The sequence below is a fragment of the Rutilus rutilus genome (assembly GCF_951802725.1).
Source record: "Rutilus rutilus genome assembly, chromosome: 1".
In the NCBI taxonomy this organism is placed as follows: Eukaryota; Metazoa; Chordata; class Actinopteri; order Cypriniformes; family Leuciscidae; genus Rutilus; species Rutilus rutilus.
The window spans coordinates 43,550,073-43,570,053 of record NC_140209.1 but is presented as its reverse complement, the minus strand read 5'-3'; the positions used below and the strand labels follow the sequence as shown (position 1 = coordinate 43,570,053).

The 19,981-nt window shown below is 42.8% G+C and overlaps 1 protein-coding gene across 1 annotated transcript in view; it reads right to left on the bottom strand.

The window, feature by feature from the left end:
* The window catches only part of shank1 (SH3 and multiple ankyrin repeat domains 1), a 123,778-nt gene that overhangs the window by 2,734 nt on the left and 101,063 nt on the right, over positions 1-19,981 (bottom strand). The window contains exons 21-27 of the mRNA XM_084425591.1: positions 11,013-11,039; positions 10,856-10,912; positions 8,937-9,049; positions 8,671-8,767; positions 2,870-6,431; positions 1,465-2,367; positions 472-1,184 (exon numbers count right to left, since the gene is read on the bottom strand). Of these exons, the coding sequence (XP_084281717.1) occupies positions 1,097-1,184; positions 1,465-2,367; positions 2,870-6,431; positions 8,671-8,767; positions 8,937-9,049; positions 10,856-10,912; positions 11,013-11,039 (4,847 nt within the window). The 3' untranslated portion in view covers positions 472-1,096. The remainder of the gene's footprint in view (positions 1-471; positions 1,185-1,464; positions 2,368-2,869; positions 6,432-8,670; positions 8,768-8,936; positions 9,050-10,855; positions 10,913-11,012; positions 11,040-19,981) is intronic.

Here is a 19,981-nt window from a genome sequence, read left to right as displayed (position 1 = left end):
TGACCAGTCTGTATATGTATGCATGTATATATGTATATATATATATATATATATACATACATATAATTTCATTATAAGACATGAGAAGGTAAAGAAGTTCTAGTGAAATAAAAGATAAGCACAAGCCCCAATCTGGCTTCGGCAAAATAGAATCCCTCCATTGGTGAGGTAAAAACACGTAAACCACGGTCATGCCTCTAGTGATAACCTTTCACATTATCATGTACGTACACACACACACACACACACACACACACACACACACACACACACACACACACACACACACACACACACACACACACACACACACACACACACACACACACACACACACACACACACACACACACACACACACACACACACACACACACACACACACACACACACACACACACAAACAAACAAACAACAGGAACCCATGCATAAACACAGTCTTACCAAATAAGTGCCTGCTGTTAAACTGACCTCTATTTTAAGGGCTTCCCTAGTCATGCCAGACAGGAGGTTTGTCAGTACTTGCCCTCCCTGCATTGGTCTCCATTGAATCTGCTCTAAAAATGAGACCGTTAGTAAATATTTGTTGATGATAGAGACTCGGCTCAAAATCTGAGAAAAAGAGAAAAGACAGCAAAGGAGGTTTCAATATCTCTCTTTCTCCCTATCTCTTTCTAAAGAACTACAGAAAAACAACAAAGCTAAAGAGCATTGTGATTGTTTCCCTCAAATTATTTGGCTCAGATATGTAGTATGTTACCTTCTCATGTTGTTCCTCATGGAGATAGATTCCCCTATTCATTCAATTATTTCCATTTTGATCACCTTGTGAGTGCCTGCAAGCTCAAACTATGTGTTCTGTTTAAATGTTGATATGTACGGATGTGTATGTGGGTGTTCATGTTTTCGTTGACTGAATCAAACATGTAAGTGCAGGCATTCACAGTTCGGCAGGCCTTCAACTCTCTCTCTTTCTCCAGTATCGCTTCATCTGCAAGCCGGCAGTTTGATATCGAAGTCACCTCTTCTTGCGTTTTTCTTCATTCAGGGAATAATCTCTGATGGCAGCAGTTGTCACCTCATCTTTCTTGTTCTCTCAACTCCGGTTGGCCTCATCTCTCCTTCTGTCTCTCCGTTCATCTCGAGGGGAGAGGACGGAAATGGGGAAAGTGCTAGAAGACAGCCTGATGATAGGGGGGAAGGTGGAAAGTCTTTATAAGGAAGTAAATTTTGTTCTGTTCATCCCCCACTTTCTGTTCTCCATCTCTTTCCCCATGCCATCCTGGACCCCATGCAGCAGCCCACTCCATATGTTCCCAGAAGTTAGCAATCAATAGCATATCAACGTTTCACCTCACCTGTGCTAGCTTTATTTCTCATGCACTAACCCTTTCTCACCCTAATCCCTCTCCATCGCTGTCCTCCCTTGCGTCTCTCTGCCTCCCCTTCTTTCTCTCCTCTCACCTGTCCATCACTCTCCTGAGTGCCCTCTCTATGTTCATACGATGGCCAACCCTGGTCACACCCAGGTCCAGGTAGTCGTCCTTAGTAAGAGAGGGCAGGTGCGTGCCATCGATCTCGTTGTCTAGGAAACGCTCTCGGTGCTCACCCAGGTTCAGGTAGCCCAGCCAATCCGCAACGTCATACTTGGTCCAGTATGGGAGTGGTTTGGAGGCAAAGGGTTTGGTGGGTGAAGGGGGTGGGAGGTGGGGGTAACTCAGGCAAGTGGGTGGAGGAATGGGGTGAAGAGGTGGGGATGAAGTCCCTGAAAGGAAGTGGGTGGGGGACAGGGAGCGAGAGACCACCAGAGAGGAATTTGGAGGTGGAGGAGCACCCGAGGGGGCAAAGAGAGGGGGAGAGGGGGAGAAGTAGGGGTCCCCAAGGGGATTGGCAGGTGAGGGAGGAGTAATAGAACCACGGAGGTCATATAGGCTGCTATAGAGGGGCGTGGTGGGGAGAATAGGAAGAGAAGAGGGTCGGGGAGGGCCAAGCTTGGGCCGGTCAGAAGGAGAAATTAACGGGCTGGGTGCTCGTCTGCGCTGGGCATGGTGTGACTCTGCCTTCCGAGACTCTCGGCTGGGGATAAATTGGAACTCCAGGGCTTTGGTGCGATAAACGGGCCGGTGTTTGGGCGAGGTGGGGTATGGTGAATACGAAGAGGGAGAAACAGGTGAGTGGGACCGGGGAGGAGGCTGGGATGAGGCAGCAGGGGGCTGAGGGGAAGGAGATCGAGCCCAGTTTGGGAAAAGTGGCTGGGAGGAAGGGGTTGGGGAGGGAGACAAGGCAGGCTGAGAGAGATGAACAGGAGATGGGGAGCTAGAGCGGACTGAGGGAGGACTCAGTGCACCTGTGGAGTCCTCTGAGAACCTGAAATAAGAGAAAACACAACACAAATTAAGGCAAAAGAATAAAAGATTGGACAAAAAGAGAGAAAAAGAAAAAAAGTTTGACAGTAAAGAGAAAGAGAGAGCAAGGAGGTATAGTGAAGCAGTTACCTGTGTCTGATGTGGGACAGACAGATGGACATGGACAGTGCAATAAAAAGCAGAAATCACAAAAAGAGAGGAACAGTTTAAACAGACACAATTACACAATACACACACAGAGTTCTTTGGTGTTTGAGACATTGTTAATAAAAATGGCAGTTACAAAACTATTTTAGAGCACTGTCGTAAATTAACTGTTTGTCTAAATACCCAAGGAGTCCTTTAACTTAATGGCTCAGATTTCCCATGATTTATGGCATCCCAAATCACACAATGCTCATGCAGCTGAGAAACTCTCATGCCACATGCCTCCTTTCAAGGACACCATGCAAACATTAACATATAGCCATGCACATATACCTATACTGATAACACAAAAATACCTATGCCTGCTCAGTGATCTCTGAGCCCCCCAGTTCTCTGTTCCTTTGCTCCTCTGCTGTAATTTGGTGCTTAGTTCGTTGATGATGCTTGCCTTCATACCGGACACGGGAGGATGCAGTTTACGTGCCTCTACATATGTCCCCACAGTCTGGCCCCCTCCCTCTCCCATGGTCCCAGCCGACCCATCACCCCACAGAGGTTTTATCTCAGGAGTGCGGGGACGGTCAAAGTACATTACAGAGGAGCGAGCGATCCCTGGCCCTTCCCTCATCACATAGCCATCACGGGCATTAAAATCTTCCTCCTCTCCCTCTTCTGCCTCATCTTCCTCCTCTTCCTCCTCCCTACGACGGTGGTAGGCAGGGGGTGCCGTGCTGGTTTGGCGCCGAAGATCTCCAGGCCGGCTGCCTTCTCTGTACCTCTGTGTTTTTGGGTAGGTGGATGCAGTGCTGGCGGCTTTGGCATTGTGCATTTCAAAAGTCTGTCCATCAAGGTAGCTCATGTAAGACTCTAAAAAGTCTGCCCCACTTGTTCTGTCAGCCTCGGTTGACCCACCTCTCTCTCCAACTCCTCCTATGCTACCTATCCCTGCTCTCTCTAACCTCTCTCTGACCCCACTACCACTGAGTGCAAGGATGTTGTCTAAGTGATGGTCACTGCTGCTTCGACTGTCCAGCTCCTCAATCCCAGAATCCACCACTGTCTCCTGGGACTCGCCACTCTTGGCTGCAGCTGCAGAGGGTGGTGGACGATGCTCTGCACTAGGCCGCCTGCTACCCCCTGTAGCTACTGTGGAGACAGTTGCCATGCGTGTGTGTGGTGTGACAGCGGCAGCAGTAGTAGTAGTAGAAGAAGAGGCAACAGTTGTAGAAGCAGTTGTAGAACAGCTTGCGGTCACAGTTGAGGCGCCTCTGAGAGAAACAGAAGTGGCAGGGGTGGATGTTGCTACTGGGGGCCCCCGGTAGGCAGGTGGAGCTGGAATAGAGAGAGGAGGTGGTGTGGGAGAAGAGGAGCGCCCAGTAGAGTGTGTATTGTTGTATAAGTGTTGCGACTGAGATAGGCCAAATGGTCTATGGTAGGAGGTGGGTGGTGGTGGAGGTGATACAGAGGGAGGTGGAGGTGGCCCAGAGGGCTGCAAGGTAGAGGGGGAGGGAGGCGGTAGAGGGTTGGGGGAAGATTGAGAGGGAGACGGGGCTGACTGGGTTAGGTTGGCAACCTCACTGTCATAGGAAGTAAGACTGGAAGTTGTGGAATCTCCTGCCTGGGGGGAAGGCAGTGGTGTGTGAGGTGGGAACCCAGCCATAAAGGAGTCTTTTGGAGGGGGAGGAGGTGGTGGGGGAGGTGGTGGTGGAGGATGAAGCTGCTGACGGGCTGTCACATTGTGAGACATCATTGCAGAGTAGCTCAAACCCCGATCAAAACTATTGGCAAACTCCAGAGGTGGAGGGAGAGGATCGACAAAAACAAACTCATCATCTACATCTACCGAGGGAGCTGGGGGAGGAAGAACCATCAGACCTGTGCCACTTCCACCTTCACCTGTGGCTCCTAATGAAGGACGTGTAGGGGCTGCTGTTGAAGGAGGAGATGGTGGTGTTAATGAAAGGATGTACGCCCCAGCCTCACTCTCCATTCTCAAGAACGAGGGACGTCGAGGCTGCTGGGTCGTTGGCTGTGTAGACTGCTGCAGTGACTGTGTCTGAGCTTTTTCTATTTCTCTTTCTCTCTCTCTTTCTCGTGACCTCTCTCTCTGACGCTCTCTTTCACGCTCTTTGTAGGTGGGTTGATAGTGCTGAGACTGATAGTGGTGCGTGTGGACAGTTTTGTCCTCAGAGAAACGAACCCGTAGGCCTTCTCTGGGAGCAGAGGTGCTAGCAGCCTCCCTATCTGCACGCTCTCCTACCCCTGCTTCCTCACCCCAACTGCTCCCTGCTCCACGCAGGATCCTAGGAGATGGAGGGCGAGTGGATGTGGTGGTGGCAGCTAGTGATGAGGAGGTAACAAGGTATGAGGAGGAGCTTGAGGACTGAGCAGCAGAGGAGGTTGCAGGGGAAGAAGAGGCCATTGAGTAAGAGTTGTGTGATGTTGATTGTGCAGTGGATGAGGGAAAGGCCCCAATGCTGGACAATTGACGGCTAAAATGGTGTTCAGTAGTCCTCTCCCTACGTATGCGACCATCATCCTTCAAGGCACGTTCCCGTGCAGCCAATGCCAAGCCTAGTGGGGATGAAGGGTCCAGGACTTTCCCTGTTAATGGGTGAATGAACGTTGTAGTGGAGGCTTGCTGCTGTTGTTGTTGTCGGCCTCCTGCCCCATAGAAGTCAGCAGGTACAGACTTAGGCTGGTAATCCCCAGGAGGAGCAGGTGAGGAGTACTCAGGCAGGCCAAAGGCAGGAGGCATACTACGTGTGTGGTGGATAAAGGTATCACCTGAGAACATTCCTTCATCTATAGATTTGGATGGTCGCAGGCGTGGTGAAGGCTGGGAACTCAGCTGCTGTTGGGAAGTCTGGGTTCGTCCTCCTGCTCCTCCTGCTCCACCCAACTCTTCCTCAGCAGAAAGAAAAAAGGAGGCACTCTTTCGTCGTGCTTCATGGAATCGCTCTCGATCCCTGCGAGCTGCCCCTACTATGGCAGCACCAAACTGGCTGGTGAAGTCCAAACTCTCTTGCGTACGAAGTGATGGCAGTGATGGGGGTGGAGGAGCAGGTATAGATGGAGGGGCTGGTGGTGGAACAGTGGGTGCAGGTGGGGGAACAACAGGTTGGGGTTTAGAACTGTCACTCTCTCCTGGAGGAGGCGGTTCGGCTTCCACGCTGCTGCCTTGGCTACTGCGACCACTGCTGCTGGTGGAAGGGGCTTTAACAATGATGGTTGGGATAGGAATGGAGCTCTTCTCCACAGACCCCTTCCCTTCCAGTGTGCCCTGGCCCTGACGCAGATCCTCCACCTTTGACTGCTTCACCAAGGGCCCCTTCCCTCTCCGGGCACCACCTTTTGGTACACCACCTGCCCCTGCTCCTGTCCCTAACGCACTGCGGTCCATCCTGGAAGGTTGGCCCTGTGTAGTCTGCTGCTGTTGGGGAATAACAGTAGCGACACTGGTGGGTGGGACTGCGTTGCTGTAGCCCCTTCTCATCACTGTAGCCTTGGCCCCTGCTGCTCCTCCAGCCCCTGCAAGGTCCCCTGTGTACCCAATCACCTTCCTGGAGGCAGTCCTGCTTGGCACGGAGGGATGGGCTTGAGCATGGGAATAAGCGAGGTCCCCGGCTCCGGACCCAGTAGGTGGTCCAGGGGACCTGTCTCGGGGTCCATGAGTGACATGTACTGACTGTGAGTAGAGCTGATAATGTGCAGAAGAGGAAGTGGATTGGGACACAGAAACAGACGGTTGCTGGGATGTCTTGCCCCTAAAGCCAAGAGGAGGAGCTGAGGAGAAAGGGGGCTCAGGGGGAGCTGTAGTAGGAGGAGGAGGTATGTCATCTGGGCCAGGTACTGAAAGACTGCGGGCAAACTTCATGGTTGGAGGATGAAGGAACTGCTTCTCCTCCTCAAGAACCCCTGCAGAAAAAGATAACAAAAAGGAGAGAGTTTAAATACATTTTCAAGGAAAGTAATGAAGGGAGAATTAATAGAAAGGATAACATGTTACAAAACAAAAAAGGCAAAACAAAAGTATGCTTGAGAGTGAAGGAGAAGTATGACAGCTGGAAGTGAGAAAAGAAGAAAAGAAGAAAAAGAAAATATATATTTCCTAAAAATGAGCAGAGGGCAAACAAAACGGGATACAGAATTGAGACCATCTTGTAGTATGTCTGTCTGTCTGCTTGTCTGTTTGTTACCTTAACTAATCTCCCAGCGTGAACATGTACAAGCCATTCACCTCTCTACTTTTGCAATGCTGTTTTGTGTTAGTGCAGACTTTAGTTACAGTATTAGTTACAGTAAGTTATAGAAGGACAAATGCTATACACACACACAATGTCTACCTGATGACACAATAAATTACACAAATACACAAAAGCTATAGCTAAAGGCAAGCAAAATAAACAAATGGCCTTAATTTAAATTTTAATATAAAGATCCCAATTGTGTAAGCACAATTTGGCATTGTAAGCTTACACATCCATGGCATGGTACAGAAAGTGTTTCTAATCATACAGATAGTGTGCTAATAATCTTGGGGATTTTAAATGGGCTGTACATTTTATAGACCAACCAAAACTGAATACTAAATGCCCCAAATACACTTCCAGCGAAATCAAAGAACGAACTGAAATGACATAATTTAGAACAAAATCAGGCCAAAACAAACTTTGTTTGGAGTTCCTTTTGGGAGTTCGAAACAGCTTGCCAAAGCAAACTTTCCAGGAAAATTTTACTACGGCTGTTAAACACCTTTGTACTACCATTGGTCTGTGGCAATTAAGTAATTGGTAGGTGTGCACGGAGGCTCCGCCTTCTTTCATGCAGAAATCTTTACTAGTTAGGGTTAGGGTGAGTCTGTCGAGGTCAGATATCCGTGAGTAAAAACATGAACACACTGGAGAGACGCTTTTTGCCCGTCTGCTCACTGGCAGCCGAAAACGAGATCACATCACCCCAATCCTACGTTCTCTGCATTGGCTACCAGTCCGATACAGAACAGACTTTAAAATTGTATTATTTGTTTATAAATCTCTTAGCAACCAGGCCCCCAAATACCTTTCTGACTTAATTATCACTCATAATCCATCCAGATCACTCAGATCAAGAGATCAGCATCTCTTGGCTGTTCCACGATCTCGCTTAAAACGCAGAGGTGATCAAGCTTTTGCAGTAGTCGGCCCTAAGCTGTGGAACACCCTACCACTACATGTTAAATCAGCTTTCACATTAGCTGAATTCAAATCTTTGCTGAAAACACATTTTTTCTCTAGTGCGTTCAATGTACCATAACTTGTATGTTTTCTGTCTTGTTTTGTTTAGTTTTTCTTACTTTACTGTACAGCACTTTGGCCAACCAAGGTTGATTTTAAATGTGCTTTATAAATTTTTTTTATTTGATTTGAATTTACAGTAGAAAATGAAGTTGTACTTCTGATTAGATGGGACATTGACACTGTTTATATTTAAGATGGTAAAGCTGCTTGATTTTAAGCAATCTATTGTTTAAAGTGCTATATAAATAAACATGACGTGACTTTACTAGAGTGCCGAATTGCAGAGCTTGTGCAAACACATCTTCGTTGCTATAATCAGATGCTTTTCTTATGCTTTATTAAAAAATGCTTTTCTCAAGAATTGTTTTCTAAATTTTGTTGTGTATTTATTTTGTTATTGAGAGGAACGCGCGCAGCACATTTATACATATTCATCTAAATGCCGTTCTCAGCGCGTGGGTGTCGTCAGATGTTCTCTAACAGTATATCGCTGCCCACGTATTTCGAACTTCGTTTTACCCCTAGGCGAAGAACAAAAAATAATTTCGTTGAGAGTATATCGGGGCCTTTATGTTGAGCGCCAGATGAAAAAAAAACATTCACCTTTGGGTTACAAAAGAGATAAATTGTCATAACAGTCAAACTCCTGACAAGATTCTTATGGACCGTTTCAACGTACAGTGTACAGTCAGTATTCTAGAGCAAATAAAGCATTACAGATTATAAGCATTAAAGCAAACCCACAGTTGCACTCTTTTGAGTGCTCTAAACGCACATACCATAGACGTAGAGCAGTATGGCTAAACAGACAGACAGGTGGGCAGACAGACAGATGGACTAACAGACAGCCTCACCGATGGACTTCTGTCGCAGCATACCGTGCGGAGGGCCATGGCCAGACACAAATTGACCACGGTCGTAGCCTAGCCCTGCCCCAGATGATGTCATCCCCATTCCTGATTGGTCGAAATTTGGCTGCCAAAAAACATGGGGAGAAAGTAGATGATTTTCATTGAACATTATGGACAAACATTTTTTAAGTCTGCAAATTTGCTAAAAGCAAAACATAGCTCAGTAAACCCTGAGCATCAATACCTCATTCCACAATCATCATGATCTTTGTGATAGTAATCTACACACACACCTCATTATAAAAGCCTCTGCCCCGTTCTCTTTTTACCCCCTGAGCCCGGGGTCCTGGAGCTTCATTGGTACTGATGGACTGCTGTGCTGCTGCTAAAATCTCATCCAATTTATCTGACATAGAATAATAGGACAGATAAAAAAAATAAAGAATTAATTAACTTACAAACAATTTATTCTTAGCTTGAATTAGTTAGAACTAAAGGAATTGTTCACTCAAAAAATAATAATTTTTAATTACATTTTTAGTGTTTTTCCTACCCATATTTCTTTTGAAATCCTTTTTTTCTCCTTCCATTGAACAAAAAAGTTATTTTTAGCAAAATACCCAAGCTGCTCTTTTCCATACAACAAAAGTAAATTGTGGTCACAGCTGTCAAGCAAGTTTGTCAATGAATTATAAACTAAATTTCAGCCTACACTGTAAACCCTTATGCTCCAAAAAATAATTGGTTTAAGTAAGGTAAACTTAAATTAAACAAATTAGTTCAATCAAATTGACGTTTATGAATATTTAGAAATGTATTTTTCTTTCGAGTTCACAAAACTGACACATAATAAGTAATCTTAACTGTATCATTGTTTTGAGTTTTAAGAACTTGTTCTTTTAATTTAGACAAACTTAAATTTAACAGAAACTGCTAAAATTAAGTGTCAAGTTTATGAATTAGCTTACTCAAATATTTCAAGTTAAGAGCAATTAAAAATCCAACTTGTAAGCCAACTTATTCGGGTTTAAAGTATACTATACCACAGTGGCGCCTGCAACTGTATGCTCTGTTCATACCATGAATGACCTGAGAAAATTGTAGAAATTATAATGTTTCACATATCTCTGTCGGCTGAACCAGCAATGCCAATGAATCATTTGTGAAGTAATCATTCTTTTGAGTCGTTTCTAGCTGGCCAAATGGGTTTGCTAAACGGTCTGAATTTATTAGCAATTCAGTTACATTCATTCATATCACTTCACTGAATCATTTGGAGCGGTTTCTCTGTCAGTATATGCAAGAACACAGAAAAGAAAAAAACGATGATGGATGAAGTGGATGTTCATACCAACAATCAACTGAAACAAAAGGCTGAGGTAACTTTGAGAAACTTCAACTAGTGCTAAGTGAATAAGTGGCCGTTCACAAGAAAAAGGTGTACACCCACGCTGTTTTAAATTGTAAACATGCACTAGATGTATATTTTTTACCACTGTGCCACGTTTTGTTGTTTATGTGTTTTAAAACATTTAAAACATGTGCTGTCAAAAACACATTTTCGTTCTGCTCAGGTGTTGCGTTCATTTACTGTTTTGTCGAAGGGTCTCTAGATGTGCATTAGCCAAGGGCGTAGATTTGGTTTGAACATTGGGGGGGTTGAAGTTTGGGTATGCCTCCTTTTCATGTGATCATGGTATAAATATTGGGGGGGGTTGTAATGCATAGATTTAAATATTGGGGGGGTTATCTCCCCCCCAACCCCCCCACAAATTACGCCCCTGGCATTAGCCAATAGTTACATGAATGTACTGGAATTCATATTCTCAAGAAAATGAAAAATGCTTTCATTGAAATGAAAAAGTTGAATTGAACACCCACTTCCCCCTTCCTGTGCGTACCCTTAGATATAATCCTATAATCCTAAAACAAAACTATAATTTGGCTTCAGAAGACTTGGAAAATAGTTTACAAGACTTTTGTTATGATGCTTCACAGTGCTTTTGTTTTGGCCTGGTCTCTATCCATTTTCATTGTAAGACAGCAGCTCAGACATTCTGCTTAACTTCTCTTTGGTGCTCAGTCATACAGGTTTGGGTGAATAAATGATGACTGAATATTATTTTTATTTTTTTTGTGAAATATCCCTTTATTTCTTTACTTTATTTATGACTAGACATATGACAATGCATACAACTATTGACCCTCTTACTCAAAGCCATCTGATAAACTGTCCTCTTCTTCTCTGTAGCTTGTGAAGATTCGAACTCTGTAACAGAGGGACAAGTTTCATTTTATAAGAAATATTTGCAGACCCATAAGGTCAAGTGTCTCATACAAGACACAGAGAGTGGAACAAAGAGCTTTACCTGATTTTTTTTTCCATGGGGCAGAGGCTGTGATCAAGCAAACAGAGAGTCAATGTAAGGTGGAAATCAGCCTTTAGTAATACTTTATGAGCTGTTAATGCTGCAATCACATTCCCTTCAACTAACAAATAGGTTAAAGACTTTTTTATATTTTATTAACACTCCTTTCCAGGATGCACACAAAATGTACTCCCAAACTTGTACAAATGCAACCTTAGCAAAACAAGAGAAACTGAAGTGCCTCTTACCTCTGTCCACTGTGTATGGAATGCCAGGACAGACAAAAAGATTAGGGAGGTTATAAAACAGATTAGTTAGCTTCAAATCACTAAAAAAACAACCTGTGCAACAAGTGTGAAGGAAAGGTTAAAAAAAGCCACAGGTGAGTTTGTAGGGAGTGTATATGTGTGTGTAATGTCTTCTCCTGTTATTGTCACTTGCACATCATGTCACATGTATAGTATAGCCTTCTCTATCAGTGGTGAGGACTACACATGTGATAAATGCAGGGAGATAGTCAGGCTGACGGATAAGATTTCAGTACTAGAGACACGCATCCAAACTTTAATCGAGGATAGTAAGAATGCAAGGGCTTTAGATACCGCTTTGGATGCGACTAGCTTAGTGAACTCTGTACATTGTTCGGTTCTGGCTGTAGAACCCGAGCAGCAGGGCAACTGGGTGACCGTGAGACACTGTAGTCGCGGGACAAAACACCGCTCTTCCGTTCCGATTACAACATTAAACAGGTTCTCCCTACTCAGTGAAACACCCACTAAGAATCCTGCTGAATGTGCCCTAGTTATTGGTGATTCTATTACACGGAACGTGAAAATAGAGACACCAGCCACCAGAGTCACATGTTTACCGGGAGCCAGAGTGCCTGACATCAAAGCAAATTTAAAAGTGCTGGCTAATGCTAATCGTAAATTCTCTAAGATTATTATTCACGTCGGCACTAATGATGTTCGACTTCGCCAGTCGGAGATCACTAAAATTAACGTTAAAGAGGTGTGTGAACTCGCAAGTACGATGTCAGGCACTGTAATTTGCTCTGCCCCCCTTCCTGTTCGCTGGAGTGATGAGATACTTAGTAGACTGTCCTCACTCAATGGCTGGCTGTCTAAGTGTTGTCCACAAAATAAGATAGGGTTCATAGACAATTGGAAAAGTTTTTGGGGCAGACCTGACCTGTTGAAAAGAGATGGTATTCATCCCTCCTGGGATGGTGCTGCTCTTCTCTCTAGTAATATGGCACATAGTCTTGGAGCTCAAACATGACGATTTGGGGCTCAGGTCAGCAAACAGACAGACTTGCTAAACCGACCATCTGCTAGCTGTCTCACGTCACTGAGGTCAGATAAATCCCATCACACAGAGACTCTTTCACCTAGATATCATCATATAGAGACTGTGCCTGTTCCCCGAATTAGGAAATACAAAAAACTCCCAAACCCATTTAAGGGTAAAAATGTATCGATGTTCAACAAATAAAAAATAGATATAATACAGATGAATAAATGATAAAGCTTGGGTTGCTGAATATTCGATCCCTTACTTCAAAAGCACTTATTGTTAATGATATGATTACATATTATAAGATGTGTTGTGTCTGACAGAAACCTGGCTAAAACCAGACAATTACATTACTTTAAATGAGTCCACCCCCCAGGATTACTGTTATAAAAATGAGCCACATCTGAAAGGAAAAGGGGGTGATGTTGCTGTAACACTATCTAGTGTAAATGATAAATCGCGCTTGACATTTGCGCTAGCTACTGAATACAGGCCACCAGGGCACCATACAGACTTTATCAAAGAATTTGCTGATTTTTTATCAGTTAGTACTGGCTGCAGATAAAGTCCTAATTGTTGGTGATTTTAATATACATGTAGATAACGAAAAAGACGCATTGGGATTGCCATTTAGAGAAATTCTGAACTCTATTGGAGTTAGACAACACATGTCAGGACCATAGACTGTAAAAAAATATGGACGTAGTGTCTGTGACGTCACCCGTAGGTTTCTGAAGACCGTTTTTGAAGCCTAAAGTGGGCGTAGCCGACCGTCGCCATCTTGGCAGCGTGTCACTCCCAAATTTATTTATTTTTACAGTCAGACAATTAGCTGAGGTAACGTGACGGCTAACAGACAGCAGACAAACGCTCAATGGTGTTTTTAGCCCCCAATGGCTCCTTCCAGGCAGCTAACCTCAACCTTAAATCTACCCATCCCCTCGCTGCCTGGAAGGGAGCTAAAAACACCAAACACCGCAGACAAACGGCTAATGATGACTAATGACCACAACAGCGGGAATCCACCTGTCACTCAAAAGTGGACACCCTTAATTATGCAGAAATTCAAGGCTTAATATAATTTAAACGGATGAGTTATAAAAAAATTCACCCCCTCACAGTTGTCATGAAGGGCAAAATTAGCTGTATAGACCAAAGCCACTTTTTGCTCCAGGCTGTAAACATGTTTCTTTCTGCTGTAAAGTTGGGCATTTCAACATGGGGGAGATGCAGATTTGACTCACTTTTGCAGCCAGCCTCAAGCGGCCAGTTGATGAATTGCTGTTTAATTCACTTCCGTGTTGGTTTCAAGAGAGAGACAGGGAGGTTGCCGCTTGGTCAGGACCCACTCATTGCATAATCATACTTTAGATCTAATATCGTCACATGGAATCAATGTTAATGCCGATGAAATTCTGCAGCAGAGCGATGACATCTCAGATCATTATCTAGTCTTGTGTATACTCCATTTAGCCAAGGTTGCAAAGCCGACTCCGTGTTACAAATATGTTAGAACTATCACTTCTGCCACTAAAGATTGCTTTATTAATAATATTCCTGATCAGTTTCATCTCCTCAGCATCCCAGATAGCTTAGAAGAACTTGATATTGCGACAGAAACTTTTGACTCTCTCTTTTCCAGCACTTTAAACACAGTTGCTCCTTTGCACTTAAAAAAGATTAAAGAAAATAGTCCAACGGCGTGGTACAACGAGCACACTCGGGCCCTTAAGGGAGCAGCCAGAAAAATGGAGCGCAACTGCAAGAAAACAAAACTAGACATTTTTCGAATTTCGTGGAGAGAGAGCAACAAACACAACCCTAGGTATTTATTTGACACAGTGGCTAAATTAACAAGAAATAAAGCTTCTAAGAGCATAGCAGTAATGACTTTATGAACTTCTTTACTTACAAGATTGATAATATTAGAGAGAAAATTATAACTATGCAACCATCTACTAACTACAGTATCGCATCAGGCAGTGCACTGTAGTGTCCCTGAGGAAAAATTCCATTCATTCGTTGCAATAGGAGAGGAAGAATTGTCTAAACTCGTTAAATCATCTAAATCAACAACATGTATATTAGACCCTATACCGACTAAGCTACTGAAAGAAATGCTTCAGAGGTCATAGATCCTCTTCTTAATATCATTAATCCATCTTTGTCACTAGGATATGTCTTATTAAGAAAACGCAACTTGATCCTAGAGAATTAGTCAATTATAGGCCGATCTCAAATCTACCCTTTTTGTCAAAGATACTAGAAAAAGCAGAATCCTCACAACTATGTTCCTTTTTAGAAAGAAATGGTATCTGCGAGGATTTCCAGTCAGGATTTAGACCGTACCATAGTACTGAGACTGCTCTCATTAGAGTTGCAAATGATTTGCTCTTATCATCCGATCGTGGTTGTATCTCTCTATATTAGTGTTACTTGATCTTAGTGCTGCATTTAATACCATTGACCACAACATTCTTTTAAATAGACTCGAAAATTATGTTGGCATTAGTGGAATTGCATTAGCATGGTTTAAAGGGACAATGTGTAGTTTTTTAGGTATTTTATTATCTAAAATCAATATTTTTATTCTCAAATATGTCCTCAATGGTGTACAAATACCTCTGCCAATGATCTGACTTATCCTCGTAAACGAAGAATTTATTATCTTTATATACATGGGACGGGTAGGTCCACGGAGGCTTCCATGTAGTTCCGCCATCTTGAAAAACTATAATAACAGAGAGGGACAAAAAGTACTAGGCCAACGCGTTTCCACAACGCGTTTTTGTTCAGAGCCAGCGTCACGTGACTGAAACCAGCAGAAGCGGAGGAGCAGAGCAGTGAGAGGCGCTTGTCACTGCCGTGGCAAGTTTAAAAGACTGCACTGTACGGTTATTAGTCACAGGATAAGGAGTCCTCGTCGTCGAAAAAGTCCAAAGTAGACCGTAAAAAGGAAACGTGACCGGAGATTACAAAAAACAAGGGTTAATGTCGGGATAGCTTTTTCCAGGTGGAAAGAGCTAATGCAGGAGAAAGCTTTCAAAAAAGACGCAGAAGTTGCCTGCTTTCTTCTCGACAGGTAAGTCAATGTTACGGTCTTAATTACAAGCTTTTTTTCATTGCTTGGTTGTGTAACGTTACTTTATTATATAGACAGACAGTAGAACGAAGTGCGATGAAGTGCTATTAAAAGACATCCTGTCATAGCTTTATGGTACGTAACGGCTACCGTAGATGCAACACGCATTTGAAAAAGCGAGGAGCTGGAGAGCAGTATTCGTTTGAATGCAAAATACAATTTCACTACTAGATGGGAGAAATTCCTACACAATGTCCCTTTAAATTATACGTATCTGACCGTTATCAGTTTGTAGCAGTAAATTAAGAAATATCTTATCGATCACAAGTTCAGTATGGAGTACCACAAGGCTCAGTACTAGGACCGCTGCTGTTCAATCTGTATATGCTATCCTTGGGAGATATCATTAGGAAGCATGGGATTAGTTTTCACTGTTATGCCGATGATACTCAGCTCTATACCTCTTTGTGCCCCAACGAAACTTGCCAATTCAAGAAATTAACAGAATGCATAGCTGATATAAAAATTTGGATGACTAGTAATTTCCTATTACTTAATTCTGAAAAAATAGAGTTACTAAATGAAGTTTTATGTAACAAAGTTCGGGAGGAGTATGTTCAGGTAATCATCCAATCAGCACAAGAAATAGCCAGTATAAATAAAGCCTTCCCTTACCTCCTGTCTCATGACTAATTTCTCAGCATCCCGCCACCACCCCATCACCTCACATTCGGCTGGGTCTGCTCATAGATACCTATGATCTATACATTTATAGGGGGGAGTACTCTGGGGTCGGGCTGAATTCCGAGCTCGGAGCCCTCCCCCCGGACAGCAAGCCAAATACGCATTTTAATATTACATCAGATTTCATTAACATGTGACCTCGTGAATGATTGGACCAAAAACCTCCAAACGTACTAACCTAGAATACTGTCTAACAATTGATGGCTGCTCTGTCAAGTCTTCGTCGTCGGTTAGGAACCTGGGTGTGCTCTTTGATACCAATCTTTCATTTGAAAGCCACGTTTCTAGCATCTGTAAAACCGCATTCTTCCATCTTAAAAATATAATGAAAAATGCGTAACAGTTCATGCGTTCATGACCTCAAGGCTAGATCATTGTAATGCTCTTATGGGTGGTTGCCCTGCACGCATAATAAACAAACTACAGCTGGTCCAAAATGCAGCAGCTAGAACCAGGACCAGGAAGTATGATCATATTATCCCGGTTCTGTCAACACTGCATTGGCTCCCTTACGTACTAAATGGTTTAGATCCCCAGTACTTGAGCGAGCACTTTGCATTATAGTCCTTCACGTCTATTGCGATCTCAAAACTCTGGCCAGTTCATAATACCTAGAATATCAAAATAGACTGCTGGCACCTAAGTTTAGCACCTAAACTCTGGAACAGTCTTCCTAACATTGTCAGGGAAGCAGACACACTCTGTCAGTTTAAATCTAAAACTAAAAACACATCTCTTTAACCTGGCATACACATAGAAAATGATACATTCCTATTATTCAAATCAGTTAAATGATTATTAGGCTGCATAAATTAGGTCAGCCAGAACCGGGAACACTTCCTATAACCTCCCGATGTACTCGTTACATCATAAGAAGAATGGCATCTACGCTAATATAAGTCTTTCTGTTTATTCCGAGGTTTACTGTAATTAGCTGGATCCAGGCCGTATCCAGACCAGATGGAGGACCTGCACCTAGACACGACCACAACGCATCCCTGAAGTGTCAGCAGAAATTGTGTCAACTAGACTCTCCCCTGTGAAGGCCTCATCGACACGACAGCCATTGACACTGATCCTCAACAAACCCGTCTCCATACCGGCGTGACTTCGATCTTCAACCAGACGGACCTGGATAATATTCTCATTGTTCCAAACCAATCTGACTTCTGACCTATAATGCTGCCTGAATCATAATCATACACTGTTCGTTCATTGGCCAGAGGAGAACTGGCCCCCGACTGAGCCTGGGTTCTCCCAAGGTTTTTTTCTCCATTCTGCCACCTGATGGAGTTTTGGTTCCTTGCCACTGTCGCCTTTTTCCACCTTTGTTGCCATTGGCTTGGCTTGCTTAGTTGGGGACATTAAATTTAACAGTTAATTTAATATTATTGATCTGCCTGCATTGACACTATTATACTATTATAAGAACTGAACTGAGCTGGACGATGACATCACGGTTGACTCCAGAGCGGCTATATATATCATATATATAAATTAACTAATTTAATAACTTTTTTAAAACAAAAATGAAACAGCACTGAACTTACTTAAGCTGGACTATGACGCTATTTTCTTCTGGAAACAAACTTTTTTGCATTATTTTCCTATTATCTCTGTAAAGCTCCTTTGAAATCTGTATTGTAAAAAGCGCTATATAAATAAATGTGACTTGACTTGACTTGTAAGTGTTTCTGTGTGCATATAAAGCTGAGGGATTCTGGGGGAATTAGAGGAGGGCTGATCTGCTTGCCTGTAAAGGCTAATCATCTGCCCTTTTGTCTTCATAGAGTTGTTTCTGTCTTTTTCATTTAACTGCCTTTTTTATAAGGTGCAGCAAGACATTAATGCCAGCGCAATCTCGGGTTGTCTTTAGATCACGGCAGCCAATGAGGTGGGACACTGCCGTGTCCTTAGCTTGTAGCTTGTGAAGATTCGAACTCTGTAACAGAGGGACAAGTTTCATCTTATAAGAAATATTTGCAGACCCATTAGGTCAAGTGTCTAGTTAGGACAGCACCCACTTTTTTTTTTTTTTATTCTTTTTTTTAGGCTTTCACCTTGGAACCTATTTCAAGGTTTGCGTTCTCGAGCCACCAGGCACTGTTGTTGTGTGAATGAGCGGGCCGGAGCGCGTTAAGGGTTTTCTGTTAGAATGCTGTCGTGTTAGCGGCCCCTAAGCTAATAACTAATGATCTTTGCAAAAGAAGTAAATCAATCAAAACTAACTTTAGCTGGATAATAACTTTATTCCAGAGCTGCTGTAAAGCCAAAACAATCTCTGTTACTTTAATTTCCTATTATCACTGTAAAGCTGCTTTGAAACAATCTATATTGTTAAAAGCGCTATATAAATGAAGGTGACTTGACTGCACCAGGTGACGAGGTGAGTGCGTAAAAAAGGTAAGGGCTCTTCACTCACATTAAATTGCTGCATCCGATTAGGCACATGGTATATATAATGGTATAGATGACATTATCTGCACACATTAAACACCCGAGACACCTGGAAATGTTCTTCTAAACTGAGAAGAAACATCAGTAACACATCAAAACCACTCTGATCACGTTATTATAACGGAGTACTAACTTAAACAGCGTTAAATGTAAAAGCGCACATGTATCGCTATTATATGCCCTACATTAGTCTAAAGGCTTCTGACATTAACGACTGGATCTACATAGCACACCAACCACACATTGATTTTCATGTGACACCACAATAATAAACTGGTATGCAACAAAATGGTAGTTCGTTGAATAAGCTGAATATGAAATGGAAGCTGAATGGAAATTTTGGTTCATAACAATTACTGATAATTACATATATTTTGATCTTTATAACTGATATATTGGCCAATATAAGATGTACAAATGTAGAGCTATTAACCACTGGAAATAATTTTTTTTTATAAATACCCATGGCCAACGTTCTTTAAAGGTCTCATGACATGAAAATTTCAATTTATGAGGTTTTTGAACATTAATATGAGTTCCCCTAGCCTGCCTATGGTCCCCCAATGGCTAGATATTTTGATAGGTGTAAACCAAGCCCTGGGTATTTTTGAGAAAATGAAAGCTCAGACGGGTGAATCTAGAATCTTCCCCTTATGTCGTCATAAGGGGAAAGGTCACCTCCCCTTTCTCTTCTTTGCCTGCAAAGAGAATTTGTCCCGCCCATGAGAAAATGAGCTGCATAAGCGCGGCTTGCAAACGAGCGAAGCACGGCAGTTGCTCAGTGTTTGGATGTACAAATGAACACAAAAGTATATTTTTTTTCCTTCATCCGAGCCTCTGAAGAACCAGTGGGTTATGTGAATTTCTGATGTGTAATTGTTCAAGTTCAGAAAGATAATCTTTCTCTCAAAATCGTTCAATACTGTTTATACATCAGTAAATCAAACCAGTGACTAAAATATCAACTTCACATAATTTCTCTTGGCAGGATGAAAATAATCTTATTTAAACTGTGATTAAAATATATACAGAAAGCGTTCAAAGAACAATCCCTTTCCAATCGCCCAAGCTGTCAATCACACAGCGCGAGTTTATCTGGACACTTGCCAAAACTCGTTATGAAATCAATGACGCTGTTACGCATGTTTGCATTGATGAAATCATTAGTGAGAGTGCAGAAGATCTTCATTCACAACAAGCTATCATCTGCTCAATGCTCATCACTGCAACCTTTTATGTGATGGGAATAGATCTAAATACTTAAAAAACTTCTCACGATTCGTTAATCTCGATAGCTGTAATAGTAAAAATGTATAATAGCTGTAATAGTAAAAGTATTCGAGAGAGTTCCACATGTAATGCTAGCTATTTATTTCATATGCAAGAATGT